Here is a 16,941-nt window from a genome sequence, read left to right as displayed (position 1 = left end):
CTCCAGTCCCAGCAACATCCTTGTAAATTTTCTCTATACTCTTTCAATCTTAATTGCATCTTTCCTGTAGCTAGGTGACCAAAAAGTCACACAATACTCCAAATTAGGCTTCACCAACATCTCATACAATGTCAACCAATACAAATAACATCCTATTTCCTGTATTCAGTACATTGATTTATGAAGGTCAATGTGCCAAAAGCTTTCTTTGTAACCCTATGTACCTGTGACACCACTCTCAATGATTTACAGACGTGTATTCCCTGATCCCTTTGTTCTACCACACTCCTTAGTGCCGTACCGTTCACTGCGTAAGACCTTGGTCCTTTCAATGTGCAACACCTCGCACTTGTCTGCCATTTTTCAGCCCATTTTTCCAGCTGGTTCAGATCCTGCTGTAAGCTCTGATAGCCTCCCTTACAGCCTACTACATGGTGTCATCTGCAAATTTGCTGATCCAGCTAACCGCATTATCACCCAGATTATTGATATAGATGACAAACAACAATGGACCCAGCACCAATCCCTGTGGCATTCCGCTACTGCCAAGCCTTCAGTCAGAGAGACAATCATCTATTACCACTCTCTGGCTTCTCCTGCGAAGCCAATATGTAATCTAATTTACTACATCATCTCGAATGCCAAGAACCGAACCTTCCAGACCAATCTCCAATAATGAACTGTGTCAAATGTCTTGCTAAAGTCCATACAGACAACATCCACTGTCTTGTGTTCATTAACTTTCCTGGCAATTTCTTTGAAAAGCCTACAAGATTGGTTGAACATGCCTCGCCACACACAAAGCCATGATGATTATCCCTAATCAGTCCCTGTCTATCCAAATAATCATATATCTGGTCCCTTAGAGTAGCTTCTAATAACTTTCCCGCCACTGATGTCAAACTCCCCGGCCTGTAATTTCCTGGTTTATTTTTGGAGCTTTTCGTAAATAGTGGAACCACATTAGCTGTCCTTCACTCCTCCAGTAACTCATCTGTCACTAAAGATGATTCAAACATCTCTGGTAGGGTCCCTGCAATTTCTGTACTAGCCTCCCACAGGGTCAGAGGGAACACCTTGTCAGGCCCTGGGGATTTATCCACTCTACTTTGTTTCAAGACAGCAAGCACCGTCTCGGTAATCTGTATAGGGTCCATGACCTCGTTGCTGCTTTGCCTACCTCTATAAACTTGGTGTCTGTCTGCCGAGTATATCTAGATGCAAAAAATCTATTTAAAATCTCCCCCACCTTTTATGGCTCCGCACATAGATTACATTCTGATTTTCTGGGAGACGAATTTTGTACTTTGTAATCCTTTTCCTCTTAACATATCTGTAGAATACCTTATGATTCTCCTTCACCTTACCTGGTAGGGCAAACTCTTGCCTCCTTTTAAAATTCAAAGTAAAATTTATTATCAAAGTACATCCATATCAGCACATACACCTCTGAGATTCATTTTCTATGGGCATACTTAACAAATCTCTAGAACAGCAACTGTAAACAGGATCAATGGACAACAAACTGTACAAGAGCAAATATAAATAATTAGCAGTCAATAACAAACATGAAATAACGTGATTATGCAACCTTAAACTGAGACCATTGGTTGTGGGGATACCAGAAATTGAACATACAGTAGTTATTCCTTGTTGTTTAAGAGCCTGATGGTTGAGGGGTAGTAACTGTTCTTGAACCTGGTGTTGTGAGTCCTGATGCACCTGCATCTTCTACCTGATGGCAGCAGCAAGAAAAGAGCATGAGGTAAGGATTTTGGATGATCCATGCTGTGTTCCTACAACAATATTTCTTATAGATGTACTCAATGGTTGGGAGGGTTTTACCTGTGATATACTACGCCAAATCCAATACCTTTCGTCGTATTTTTCTGCTCGAAGGCATTAGTGTGGCCGTACAAGGCCAAAATGCAGCCAGTCAGCACACTTTCCTCCACACATTTATAAACGCTAGGCAAGGATTTGATGACCTGCCAAATACCTGCATACTCCCGAGGAAATAGAGGTGCTGCCGTGTTTTCTTTGTTATCATATTTATATGGGTCCAATTCAGGTGCTCTAAGATGCTGACACCCAGGAATTTAAAGTTACTGACCCTCTCCACTTCTGATCCTCTGATGAGTACTGGCTCATGGACCTTTGGTTTCCCTCTCTTTGTCTACAATCAGTGCTTGGTCTTATTAACATTGTTGTTGTTACACCACTCAGCCAAGTTTTCAGTCTCCCTCAGGAATGCTGAATCATCACCACCTTTGATACAGCCCACAACAGGGTGTCATCAGCAAACTTGTATATTATGTTGGAGCTGTATTTGGCCCCACAGTCATAGGTGTAAAGCGAGTAAAACAGGGTAGTAAGCACTCATCCCTGTGGTGCTGACCTACTGATGGAGATAGTGGAGGAGATGTTTTTGCCATTTCAAACTAACTCGTGTCTGCAAAGAAGGAAATCCAGGATACAATTGTGCAAGGGTGTATTGAGGCCAGATCTTAGAGTTTAACCCTGCTGATTTATTTCTTAAGAGAAATTTCTCTTGAATTTCTGATACTCCATAGGTACCTCATTTGTTCATACCTACCTATACCTGCTATGCACCTCTTCTTTTTCTTAACCAGGGCCTCAATATCTTTTGAAAAGGTTTCAAAGGTACATTTAATGTCAGAGGAATGTATACAATATACATCCTGGAATGTGTTTTCTTCGCAACCATCAGCGAAAACAGAGGAGTGCCCCAAAGAATGAATGACAGTTAAATGTTAGAACCCCAAAGCCCCTCCAGCTCCCCCCTCCGATGTGTAAGCAGCAGCAAAGCAACGATTTCCTCTCCTCCACCAGCAAGAAAACCATCGGCACCTGCCACTAAGCACTCAAGTGTGCAGCAAAGCAACAGCAAAGACACTGACTTGCAATACCCCAAAGACTACTCGTTCACCCGGTATTTAACATACCACAGGCTCTCTCTCTCCCTAATAAGGGGAAAGAGGTGTCTCCATTTCACAGCAAGGGGGAGACATAACAAACAACTCACTGATTTATGATGTTGAAAGTCCATTGCGTTGCTTTTTGTGAGCTCTGTGCCCAAAGATCTCGAGTCTCTGGGCATGCAGCCAGAGATCTTATTTCTCCCATGACACATAGATCTCCTGCCACATCTTTGGCATCTCAAATAACAGCCAGTCATGAAACCCTGAAAGAAGCACCCATTCCTGCAAAGAACCGAAGTCAGGGCAAAACTCCAGCTTAGGGTCTTCAAAAGAATCCTGAAAGGGAAAAATAGAGATAGTAAAGATGGAAATAAAGGTGTTTCCGAAGATACAAGCAAAGGAGTCGCTGTTAGGCGCCATTGCCTTCTACTAAGCTCCAGGATTCCCAAACATGTTATCTTTATCTTTTATTCTAACAAGTTTTACATTTGAAGGCCCTCACTTACCATGTACAACTTCACCAGAAAACAACCTGAAATACTCCACGGCAACAATAATATTCTGATACCATCAAAATTGGCCTTTCTCTACTTTAGAATCTCAACTCCCCGACCTGCCCTATCTTTTTCAATATTTACTTTGAAATTAATGGTATTAATTTCACTAGATGTAAAGTGTTCCGCTACGCAAATTTCCATCATCTACCCTATCTCATTCCCTAATAGGAGATCTAGTATCACACAACCTTTCTTTGCAACTTCTATGTACTGATTACTGAACACATTTGACAAGCTCTATCCCATCTAGTCCTTTTAACAGTATGGGAGTCCCACTCAATATGTGGAAATTTGAAGTTACCTACTCAAAAAACTTTATGTTTCTTGCAACAGTCTGCAATCTCTCTACAAATTTGTTCCTCTAAACCCTACGGATTGTTGGGTGGTCTGTAATACAAGCCCATTAACATGGGAATACCTTTCTTATTCCTCAGTTCCATCCATAAAACCTCACAGCGCTCCAGTCTGTCCTGACTGAGCACTGTCGAGACATTTTCCCTGACCAGTAATATCACCACCCCCCCCCCCCCCCGAAATCCGTCCCGCTCTGTCACATCTAAAACAATGGGGTCCCAGAATGTTGAGCTGCAGGTCCAGTCCCTTCTGCAACCAGGTCTTACTAATGGCTATGTTATCATAATTCCATGTGTTGATCCATGCCCTGAGCTCATCTGCCTCTCTGCCTTTCCTATAATACTTATGGATTGAAATATAAACTGCTCGGGACATCAATCGCATCATACTCAACCTTTTGTTTCCTGACTTTGTCTGAAGTCCTGACAATATCTGTTTCCACAAACGCTCCACTATCTGCTCTGGCACTCTGGTTCCCATCCCCTGCAACTCGAGTTTAAACTTCCCCTGTGCAGCTTGAGCAAAATCTTCCCACTAGGATATTAGTCTCCTTCAACTTCAGGTACAAACCGTCTCTTCTGTACAGGTCCCACCTTCCCTGGAGGAGAGTCCAATGATCCAAACCTCCTACTCCAAGTCCTTAGCCATATTTTGGAACATTCAAATGTTGGCAGTTAATTTGCATAAATCAATTTATTTTCTTAACTTTTTTACTTATTAAATGTTAGACATATATTAAATCCTGTAAATTAATTCTGGGTAAGATATGAAGAAAATTATACCCTAATATAGTACAGCTATCCTGAAATAGGTCCCAGTGAAAAACCTTTTGAAGAATAAGATAAAGTATTTAATATTCAAAGAAAGCACATGGATATTTGTACATTTTGCATTGGGTTAACATGCATGTATGTTTCAGTAGTGATATTGCTTCTCCATTTCAATTAAAATCGTATGAGGGCTCAATCTTAGTTATTATTTAATAAAGTAATTAACCATGGCTGGTACCCACCCTGCAGAACTGGGGGAATACCTGTTGAATTCAGCATGATCTGCTTGGTGCCAAGGCAATGGCACACATCATATCTGCCTGTATAATGAAATGGTTAGTGATAATAGCACTTCACAAATGTACACTAAACACAACTCAGATGGTGGTCTGAAAGTTCAGGGACAGAGCAGTCATTTGTGCATGTTGTGTAATAGAAAATTATTCTTTTTCCTGAATTAAGATGGTTTCCAGATCAAATCACATCTCTGTAAGTTTGATAGGGCATTTCTGTTTGTTACATTAGCTTTGTGAAGGTCAAGCATTATGCATGTTGACACCATTTCTTTTTCAGAGGAGAGTCAGAATGATTTAGTCCCTGTGAATCTGGAATGTGCTGATAACACAACATAGATGTTTTCAACTCAAAGCAAATTTACCTGAGCATGTGCCAGTCCAGTGATGGAATCCTAACTCAGGACATTTCCTTGAGCTACTCCATCTATGTCAGTCAAATGGAAGCAAAATCTGTGACCCACAATTCTCATAACCAATATCTTTGGTATCAAAAGTCCATCTTAGTTACTAACATTCTCCTGACCTTAAAATCTCAAAACCTCACAGGCCTCAACTAATAGTGAGGCAAAGTGTCACCAGACATTTTCCGTAGAGGGAGTTGCTGAGGCTACCAACTATCCCATTCTTGATGATATTGTCTGAAGTCAATTTTCTTTCCTGTCTCCTCAGTAGAAAGCGTAACATTGCCTTGTTCTTTAAACTGACTGTCTCTGGCCTGCTGTTTCTCACTTATTATGATGATGCCAATGTCCAAATGTTTTAATCTCTGCGAGAGCAGTGTGCTATTCTGGTCTGTCACTGATGGGACTGTATATTTGAGTCTGACGTTCCAGATCTTGATATTCATATGGCGAAGGTAGCAATTGCACACTAACTACACACATATTTCAGAGAGATGGGACTTGATCCAGTGGCAAGAGGACCCTAGGCATTTGGAAGCCAGACTTTGCTACAACCTGACCCATCCTTAAGTTCTAGAACCTTTCATCAATCTTTCTGTTCTAGCTCTCCTTGCTAATACACCCCCTTGGGTCAATTCCTCAGGTTTGATGAACACTGTCAGCTTTTCTATGAATCACGGAGGTACGTGTTTTACATTTACTGATCATGTGCCATTCCCTGATTGTATTTATATTGATTTTCAGGCCAGTACCCTTGCAGAAGTTGTGCAATGTCCTGATGTCATCCATTGTTTCTGCAATGTACTGATGTTGGAAGTGATCAGTTGAGATGGTCCACAGTAATTTTAAATAAGATGAATCACAAACAATCCTCTATTTATGACCCCTGCAACAGAACCTGGTCTCAAAACACCTTCGCCAATGTTACCACTGGGTGTCTTGAATAACCCTGCTGAAACATAGCCATCACAAGCCCCAAACAATCCCACACTTACTCACTGATCACAGGCTCCAACTCCGTGACCCCCCCCCCCACCCCGAGTTCCTCAATCAGGCCCAGACTAACCAGATCATCACATAGAACACGGACGCCAACTAACCCCACTGTAACTCACTGAACATTGACCCTAACTGATTTCACTGTCTGTTTAACTTGTTATTCTTCAATGCCTCAAATAACTTCCTCTTTCCTTGTTTCAAAGTGGCAGGTGCACAATAAAAATGTAATGCTTTGTAGGCCACGAAGTTTTTGTAATTAAAATATAAAACAGAAAGCATTTTGGAAAGAAAAACATGACCTGTAATTAATTAAAACTCTATATTTTAATTATTTCCTGCATCTACTATAATGTACAAATACAGTTTAATGCGGTTACTATAATGGATATGATTTTAGCTATGGCTATGCTGATAAATCTGACATCTACTGTCCATTGCATGTATTGCATTACTCAAAAAGGAAAAATACCGGTTATTTTACAAAATTTTGTCACCTCAATGCATCTCCATACCTTTCATTTATTAAGTTAACTTTAGAGAAAGTAGTGATGAGGAGTTGTTTGTTCAGACCGCAGAGATGCATACTGGCTTGCTACCTCCAGAAGTATGTATTCAGACAATTGCTCTCTGTGATATATGTTAATCATCTGACTTTATACATACAGAGGATCATTTCAAAGTGGGGAACTTGTGGGAAACCTGACAATCTGGTAAACAGTAAGGAGCTTATCAGAACCCGCAGTGATCCATTGCCAGATTGACAAATGAGCAGGCAGAGGACAGATGAAGTGTAATCGTATGGAAATACCAAATGGTGTGTTTTTATGGAGAGGCAAAATAAACCAAGCGCTACAATTTTAAAGGGAATGTTGAAACTTGAAGTTTATTCAAATTAATCTTGATAGGGTGTTGATAAAGCCATGGCAACAGCAACTATTCCCCAAACACAGCAACTTTAGTGTCACATAATTATCCATGCTCATAATAATTATATTACAATATTCTGTAAAAGGAATACAGTGGATTCCAGTTACTTGGGTCATCAGTTAATCAGGGCAGCCACTTATTTGTGACAACTCCTAAAGAACAAAAACGAATCAACACAATAGCAGGCATTCACTTGGTTTATTTGGGACACTATGCCACTTAATTGGGGCCCAAAATTACTGCTGAACAGTTTCTAAGTAGCGCCAATTACATGCATTTCTGAGGCCATTAGGCACTACTCCATACTTTGAGTGAACAGTTTTTAAATAGCGCCAGTTATATGTGTGTGTGTGTGTGTTCAAAAAGCATTTTTGGTAAGAAATAATCAATACGACAATTTAGAACTGTTTTGCTCATTATGGTTTCAAGCATTCAGGCTTGGAGATGTCAGAACCAGCCGGGAATGGAAAATGAAATGATTTCATTGCGTAAATAAGTTAAGAAGCTCGAGTAATTTCAAGGCATTGACAACCATCTTGAATGCCACTATTAAAGGGAAGATTTGGTGTATGCAATCATTGACAGCATTGTTTGAAGGCAGTCCAAACAATGTCTGCGTTGATTTTGTTCATTTACAGGCAAAAGAATACAATAGGGATGAATTCTTCTGTTGATAATTGTTGAGAACTAGCACACAGTTTTATACTATTATTAGAGTACTGGTAGTGTCTTCTAATTTGTTATGTATTTAATTTAAATACATAAGTTGTTATTCAGTTTGTCTTATTCATATCTTTTTAATATTTCCATGAAACTTTAGCTGATTGGGGCATCCAAAGTTGTATTTGTTCTGATGTGTCCCAAATAACTGAAATGCACTGTACTATAATGCAAAATAGGAATATTATGTTGCAGAACAAAATTGGAGTTGAGCTATACAGAGTAATATGTGGGCACGTGATCATGGGCTTGGTCAAAATGTCAAGCTTTAAAACACAGAATGGCAGAAGTAAAGACGCAGATGTGTTTCCAGTGTGAATTCTAATTAAGAGGCCTTTTTCACCTTGAATGGATGGCCTCCAATGACAGAGCACCTAAACAAAGAATTGAAGAGGCCATAGTTAGAGGGGTGCCAATAGAACTTGGGGAAATAGGACACCGGGAGATCACAAAATTAGGGAGAAAGTAAACCAGAGTGTTTAAAACAAGAGAATTAAAACCAAGGCGTCACTTGACTGTGAGCCAAAGTAGAACAACAGGCAGTTGACTAAATAAGAGTTGAGGGTGAAAAATCTTGCATGACTACAATCTGATGCAGAGTTGGAAATAACTGGTTGGCATAGAGTCCATCAGAATAGCAGTAATAAATATTTGGATGAGGGTTTGATGAGCACGTGGGCTGAGGAAGAGTGTGTGTCATGGAGATGGAACTAAGTGAGCATATTGATGGTACATGTGCATGACCTGATACTAATTTCAAGGCCAAATGTGAAGCCAAGATTATGAACTTAAAAAAAAACAGTAGTTGGAAATCTGACATGCAAACTGAAAATTTTGGAAGCACTCAGCACTGCAGGCAGCATTTCAGAAGGAAAACAAAGTTAAACTGTCAGGTTTATCTGATGCATCATCAGAACCAGAAACTGAGAATATTAACTTATAAAGAGGGTGGGTCAGTGAGGGGGGGGGGGGATGGAAAGCTCAAGTGGAGTATCTGTAATAGGTCAGGGTAGGGTTGCCCAGATAATCCTGATGTTTACGGAGCAGTCTGATTAATAGGTTAATGAGGGGAGGGGAGGGGGGAGAGGGAGAGAGAGAGAGAGAGAGAGAGAGAGAGAGAGAGAGAGAGAGAGAGAGAGAGTTAAAAGAGTATAAAGGTTACTGAAATAAAATTGTCGTGGACTCGATCTGAAACGTCCCTGACCCTGGTACCAGAGCAACACACTATCTGCGTGTCCCGTTCACTTCCACAGAATCTCCTGTTTGCTCCTCTGACTATTCCGTCTCCTATCACTATTGCCCCCCCTCTTCTCCCTCTTTCCGTTCTCCACCATAGACCCAAGTTCATTGCTAGTAACCTGGTCTCCGTAGCCTTCCCCTGGGAGGTCATCGCCCGCAACAGTATCCAAAATGGTATGTTTATTATTCAGGGGAATGGCCATGGGGTGCTCAGCACTAACTGCCTATTCACATTTCCATTACTCCTGACAGACACACAGCTACCCGCCTCCTGCAAATTAGGGGTGACTAATGCCCCGTAATTCTGAACAATTATCTCCTCACTCTCCTGTATAAGCTAAAGATCATTCAGCTGCTGCTCTAGATCCTAACACGGATGCAGCTGAATGTACCATGCAGATGTAGTTCCCTGGCAGACTCTGGGTCTCCCAGCACTCCAGTATCCAGCATGAAGAGCACACAATGGCGATTTAAACTACAGTAAGTACCCTGACACAGTAAGAAAACGGGGAAACCTAACAGAAGCTTACCCGGACAACTTACCCAGAGCCAAAGCCTGACACTCCCACTCTCACCGCTGGCCCACTCCCAACAGTGGCCGTTCTGCTTGTCCCTTCTGTACTTTTATTTAATCCTCTTTGCACTGCTTCCACTGCAGATTAAGATGGCCAATGAACTAAATGAGTATTTTGCATCCGTCTTCACTGTGGAAGACACTGGCAATGTGCGAAGTGTTGAAGAGTGTGAGGGAAAATAAGTAAGAGCAGTTACTTTAACAAAGGGAAGGTGCTCAACAAGCTGAAAGACCTAAAGGTGCATAAATCACCCGGACTAGATGAACTGCACCCTAGGGTTCTGAAAGAGGTAGCTGTAGAGATTGTGGAAGCATTAGGAATGATCTTTTGAGAATCATAAGACTTTGGCATGGTTCCAGAAGGCTGGAAAATTGCAAACGTTACTCCATTCTTTAAGAAAGGAGGAAGGCAGCAGAAAGGAAATTATAGACTGGTTAGCCTGACCTCAGTGGTTGGGAAGATGTTGGAGTCGATTGTTAAGGATGAGGTTATGGAGTACTTGGTGGCACAGGACAAGATAGGACAAAATCAGCATGGTTTCTTTAAAGGAAGATCTTGCCTGACAACCCTGTTGGAATTCTTTGAGGAGATTTCCAGTAGGATAGATAAAGGGAATGTTGTATATTTGGACTTTCAGATGACCTCTGACAAGATGCCACACATGAGGCTCCTTACCAAGTTTAGAGCCTATGGTATTACAGGAAAGTTACTAACATGGTTACAGCATTGGCTGATTGGTAGGAGGTAGTGAGTGGGAAAAAAAGGGTCCTTTCCTGGTTGGCTGCCAGTGACTAGTGGTGTTCTGCAGGGATCGGTGTTGGGACCGCTTCCTTTTATGTGGTATGTCAATGATTTCGATGATGGAATAGATGGTTGTGTTGCCAGGTCTGCAGATAATATGAAGATTGGTGGAGGGGCAGATAGTGCTGAGGAAACAGGAAAGCTGCAGAAGGACTTAGACAGCTTAGGAGAATGGGCAAGAAAGTGGTAAATGAAATACAATGTTGGAAAATGTATGGTGATGCACTTTGGTAGAAGAAATAAATGTTCAGACTATTTTCTAAATGGGGAGAAAATCCGAAAATCTGTGATGCAAGGGGACCTGGGGTTCCTTGTGTAGAACAACCTAAAGGTTAACTTTCAGTAAGAGTTGGTGGTGAGGAAGGCAAATGCAATATTAGCATTCATTTCAAGAGGTTTAGAATATAAGAGCAGGGATGTGATGCTGAGACTTTATAAGGCACTGGTGAGGCCTCACCTTGAGAATTGTGAACAGTTTTGGGTTCCTTATATAAGAAAAGATGTGCTGACATTGGAGTGTGTTCAGAGCAGGTTCACAAGGATGATTCTGGTAGTGAAAGGGTTATCATATGAGGAACTTTTGATGGCTATGGGCCTGTACTCACTGGAATTTAGAAGGCTGAGGGGGGGGGGGGATCTCATTGAAATCTTTTGAATGTTGAAAGGCCTACAGAGAGTAGAAGTGGCAGAAACTAGGACAAGAGGGCACAGCCTCAGGATGGGGGGATAGTGTCCATTTAAAACAGAGATGTGGAGAAATTTCTTTAGCCAGAGGGTGATGAATTTGTGGAATTTGTTACTACAGGCAGCTCAGGTCGTTATGTGTATTTAATGTGGAGATTAATCGGTGCTTGACTGGCTACAACATCAAAGGTTATGGGAAGAAGGCCTGGGGAGTGGGTCTGAGGAGGGGAAAATGGATTGATTGAACAGCAGAGCAGACTTGATGGGCCAAATGGCCTAATTCTGCTCCTATGTCTTATGGTCTGTACCCTTTATGATACCTCTAGGGAATATTCTGCAGAGTTCCATTCGAAAGGTGTCAAAGTGCTCACTCTTTAAGCTCTCCATGGCCTATGGGGTGCCCTGGGACATGATGAGCCTATGAAAGTCACTTCATAACTGTAATTTCTATCTTTGCATGACCCAACACTCAAGGGCACATGGGTGGCCTCAGAGTAAGGGAGGCTGATGGTGGGAGGAGGAAGGTGGCAAAGTGAATGCTCAGGTAAATTCTGTGCATAGTTCCTCTTTTAATTAGATTTAAATGTAAACAATTCTGTTTTCTCTTTTCAGATAGCCCTGCCGTGTTTTGCATCATTGTTAACATCTTTGCTAGAACGATATTGCGAGGTCTTATCATCCTTGTACAACGTTACAGGTACATGTTACTTTCTTTATAAATCAGGACAGAGCCAACTCTGCCTTATATCAAGGCTGTTGTTAGTGATTTGTTGATGAAAGAATTAAGATTTTAAATAATCTCTACTGAATGACATGGAACATAATCTTTTCAAAGTCATATAAGCTTGGCCTAAAGAAACACACACAAAATGTTGGAGGAACACAGTAGATCAAGCAGCATTAACACCATGGTCCTGAAAAAACGTTCTCTTATTTTTACTATGTACTGTACCAGCAGTCATGGTCGAAATGACAATAAAAGTGACTTGACTTGACTTGATTATGGAAATAAACAAACAATCAACATTTTGGACCAAGACCCTTCTTCTGGACTGGAAGATGCCAGAATAAAAAGGTAGGGGAAGCAGAATGGGACAGAAAATGATAGGTGAAGTCAGTTGGGTGGGAAAGGCGAAGGACTGGAAAGGAGGGAATCTGGTAGGAGAAGAAGGTGGACCTGAGAAGAAAGGGAAAGAGGAGGGGCACCAGGGCGAGGTGAAAGGCAGGTGAGAAGAGTCCAAAGTGGGAAACAGAATGAAACCGTCTCAATGTAGGCTCATAATGAGCTAGCTATTACTGTGGATCCAACCTAACAACAACATAACACTGCAATGCATGGGGATTAATGATGAGAAGGCCATTTCCAATATTAAACATGTCTAGGATAAATATGACACCAGTATAAACTTAAATTTAAATAATATTGTCAAGATGTTTTAACCTACAAGAAGCAAAATAAAGAAAAGAGCCCGTTACACATATATTAGCCTATAGTGTGCACATGATCTTTGGAGCTCATTGATGCTTAGTCAATCCAATTGTCTTCACTTCGTTTATTCATGGTGTCGAAAAATTCTGCCTGAAAACACAGTCCAAGTGAAACGTAAGTAAATATCCGTGCAACATCCAAGGACAAGGTGGCGAACTTTCTCCAAATTCATGTGATATCTAGCTAATTAAAAGCTATCTTTACATTCTTCATGAGACCATTGTACGTATGAGGATTTTCTGAAAGTAGTATCGTTTCTTCCATGTGGGTTCTGTGAGCTCTTCACCATGTTCTTCACTCGTGTTTGTCATCTGTATACATTCTTTCATCTCTCTCCTTCTTTCTCCAGCAAAATTGAAACCCTGGAACCCTCGAAATTGTTCCGGGCATCTTATTAGCTAAATGTTAACAAGACAAATCCCACTGGCTAATTCAACAAGCTTGACTTATAATTCAACTGACTTACTCAATTGTATAATGTGACTGAAGAAATACATTGCATTTTGAGAAAATCTGCAGAAAATAAAATACCCAACAGCATGACTGTATTAATAAAATACAGCATGGTTTTAAACCAGGGGTATTACAAAAGCAGAGGGGAGAGGGAGGGGTTTTTTTTACCAAAAAGAGAAATTGCTATTCATGCCATCAGGTTGGAGGCTCCAGACAGAATCTAAGGTGCTGCTCTTTCACCCTGAGGGTGGCCTCATTGTAGCACAAGTTGAGGCCATGGATGACATGCTGGAATGGAAATTAGAATTAAAATGTTTGGCCACCAGTAAGTTCTGTTTTTGGCGGATGGAGCGGAGGTGGTGAAGCAGTCTCCCAATTTACGATGGGCCTCACCAATGTAGAGGAGACTGCATTGGAACCACCATATACAATAGACAACCCCAGCAGATCTGCAGTTGAAATGTTGCCTCACCTGAAAATACTGTTTGGAGCTCTGATTAGAGGTGAGGGAGGAGGTGAATGGGCAGCTGTGGCACTTTGGCCACTAGCAAGGATAAGTGCTGGGGTGGAGAGATTAGTGGGAAGAGACAAAAGGACAAGAAATCATGGAGGGAGCATTCCTTGTGGAAAACTAAGTGTGGAGGTAAGGTAATAATATTTTTGGTGGTAGCATCCCTTTGGAGAGGGTAAGGGCAAGATGAACTCTATCACTGTTAAGATGGTAGGAAGATCGTGTGAGTGAGGATGTCTGGGAAATGGAGGAAATGTGGCTGACAGCAGTATCAATGTTGAAGGAAGGGAAACTCTATTATTTGAAGAAAGAGAAATCTCTGTTGTCCTGGAGAGATTAGCCTCATCTTGGGAATAGATGCGGTGAAGGCGAAGGGACTGAGAAAAGGGAACAGCATTTTTACAGGAGACAGGGAGGGAAGAGGTATTGTCAAGATAACCATGGGAATTGGTAGGTTTACAAAAGATGTTGATTGACAGTTTGTCTCCACAGATGGAAACAGAGAGATCAAGAAAGGGGAGAGGGGTGTTAGAAATAACCAGGTGAAATTAAGGGCGGGGTGGAAGTTGGAGGCATAGTTGAAGAAATTGACAAGCTCAGCATGAGTGCATGAAGCAGCACCCATGCAGTCATCAATGCTGCAGAGGAAGAGTTGAAGAGCATTAGCAGGGAAGGCTTGGAACATCGGCTGTTCTGCACAGCCAAAGAAAAGGCAGACATACCTGAGACCCTTATGGGTGCCCCTGGGTACCTATTCAGTCTTGAGAATGTGGGAGGAGTCGAAGGAAAAATTGTTGATTGTGAGGACCAGTTCTGCCAGATGGTGGAGGGTAATGGTGAAGATTAGCAAAAGTAACCTTTTTAAAGGAGTCAGCAAGAATCATTTTATTATGAATGACATTTGGTAAATTTAATTAAATAATGTGTTAGTTAACTTGAATTGTTAGTTCTTTGTTAAACCAATTTTAGTGTAAATCCTAATGGAGCTCAGCTGGCTACATTAGAATTTAGTATGTACACGAATAATCAGCCAGTTGTACAACATTCAAATACTGCAGTTCATGGGAAGAGAGCTATGTCAGGAGATCACTTGTAGTTATTGCTCAGTTTTAAAGCTCAGAAAATGAACTGAAAGACATTGTTACAGCAGGAGATGGTGTTTTAATTCAGCATTATTCACTGGGGCATGAAAACAGATTGTTTGATCCACAGGACCGGTGGTCTGGAAGCCTGGTATATTGATTTGGAGATTTGGGTTTAAGTCCTATACTGCCAAATGTGGAATTTAAATTCAATTAATTAAATGAATCTGGAATTAGAAAAATAATCAAATGCTAATGAAATGTTATGAAAATGTATTTGATTCTCTAGGGAAGGAAATCCTGTGTTTTCACCTGATCTATAAATGAAAGACTGTTTTCTTTTTTCTATCATTAAGCCACACAATGCAAGATACAATTAAGGATGGGCTAATATTTATGAATACTAAAACAGAAATTGCTGAGGGCTCCAGAATGATAAAGATTTTTTTGTTTAATTTTAACAGAAGACTCTTGCACTGTAGTAAATAAATCTCACTTAAATCTGAACCTCTATCACCATTCTGTATAAATGCATCTAATCAAACAAAGGTGCCTAACTTGCTGATTTCCCCCAGTACTTTTTCTATGTTGTTCATGATAAATATTCGCTCTGTAACTGTAAATGGACTGAAATTCAGTCAATTCATTAATTCTATGTCTAAGCTATCCACAAACTCCTTGTTTGTTCTGAATGATTACCTCAGTATCCACGAGACCATTTTGAGTCAAAAGGAGATAGTAAATGAGTTGCAGTGTGGATAGAAACAAATTTATTATGTGTTATAAAATTATAACAATGTTTTTAGTTGCTTCATAATGGCAATTGAATATGTGATTTGAGCATGGATTTGGCATTTAAGGTTCAAAGGTACAATATAATGTCAATAGACAATAGACAATAGGTGCAGAAGTAGACCATTTGGCCCCTCGAGTCTGCACCGCCATTCTGAGATCATGGCTGATCATTCACTATCAATACCCAGTCCCTGCCTTGTCCCCATATCCCTTGATTCCCCTATCCATCAGATATCTATCTAGCTCCTTCTTGAAAGCATCCAGAGAATTGGCCTCCACCGTCTTCCGAGGCAGTGCATTCCACACCTTCACAACTCTCTGGGAGAAGAAGCTCTTCCTCAACTCTGTTTTAAATAACTGACCTCTGGTACTGGACTCTCCCAACATCTGGAACATATTTCCTGCCTCAATCCTATCAAATCCTTTAATTATCTTAAACGTTTCAATCAGATCCCCTCTCAATCTCCTCAATTCCAGTGTGTACAAGCCCAATCTCTCCAATCTCTCTGCGTAAGACAGTCCTGCCATCCCAGAAATCAACCTAGTGAATCTACGCTGTACTTCCTCAATTGCCAGAATGTCCTTCCTTAAACCTGGAGACCAAAACTGTACACAATATTCCAGGTGTGGTCTCACCAGGGCCCTGTACAAATGCAAAAGGACATCCTTGCTCTTGTACTCAATTCCCCTTGTAATAAAAGCCAACATTCCATTTGCGCTCTTCACTGCCTGTTGCACTTGCTCATTCACCTTCATTGACTGGTGAACTAGGACTCCTAGGTCTCTTTGCATTTCTCCCTTAATTAACTCGACACCGTTCAGACAATACTCTGCCCTCTTGTTCCAGCTTCCAAAGTGGATAACCACATTTATTCACATTGAATGACATCTGCCAAGTATCTGCCCACTCACTCAGCCTATCCAAGTCTCCCTGTATTCTCCTAACGTCCTCTTCGCATGTCACACTGCCACCCAGTTTAGTATCGTCAGCAAACTTGCTGATATAGTTTTCAATGCTCTCATCTAAATCATTGACATAAATCGTAAAGAGCTGCGGTCCCAATACAGAGCCCTGTGGTACCCCACTAGTCACCTCCAGCCAGTCCGAGAAACACCCATTCACTGCTACCCTTTGCTTTCTATCTGCCAACCAGTTTTCTATCCATGTTGAAACCCTGCCCCCAATGCCATGAGTTCTGATTTTACTCACCAATCTCCTATGTGGCACCTTATCGAATGCCTTCTGAAAATCTAGGTACACAACATCCACTGGCTTACCCTTGTCTAACATCCTTGTTACACCCTCAAAAAACTCCAACAGATTAGTCAAGCATGATTTGCCCTTG

General features: G+C 41.1%; 1 protein-coding gene across 1 annotated transcript in view; it reads left to right on the top strand.

Annotated features, from left to right (window-relative positions):
• LOC132396754 (corticotropin-releasing factor receptor 2) overlaps window positions 1–16,941 on the top strand; it is a 229,863-nt gene that overhangs the window by 10,927 nt on the left and 201,995 nt on the right. Inside the window, exon 2 of the mRNA XM_059974619.1 lies at window positions 11,878–11,962. Coding sequence (XP_059830602.1) covers window positions 11,878–11,962 — 85 coding nt within the window. The remainder of the gene's footprint in view (window positions 1–11,877; window positions 11,963–16,941) is intronic.

This window comes from Hypanus sabinus, chromosome 1, assembly GCF_030144855.1.
Source record: "Hypanus sabinus isolate sHypSab1 chromosome 1, sHypSab1.hap1, whole genome shotgun sequence".
NCBI lineage: Eukaryota > Metazoa > Chordata > Chondrichthyes > Myliobatiformes > Dasyatidae > Hypanus > Hypanus sabinus.
This window is presented reverse-complemented; position numbering and strand designations above follow the sequence as displayed.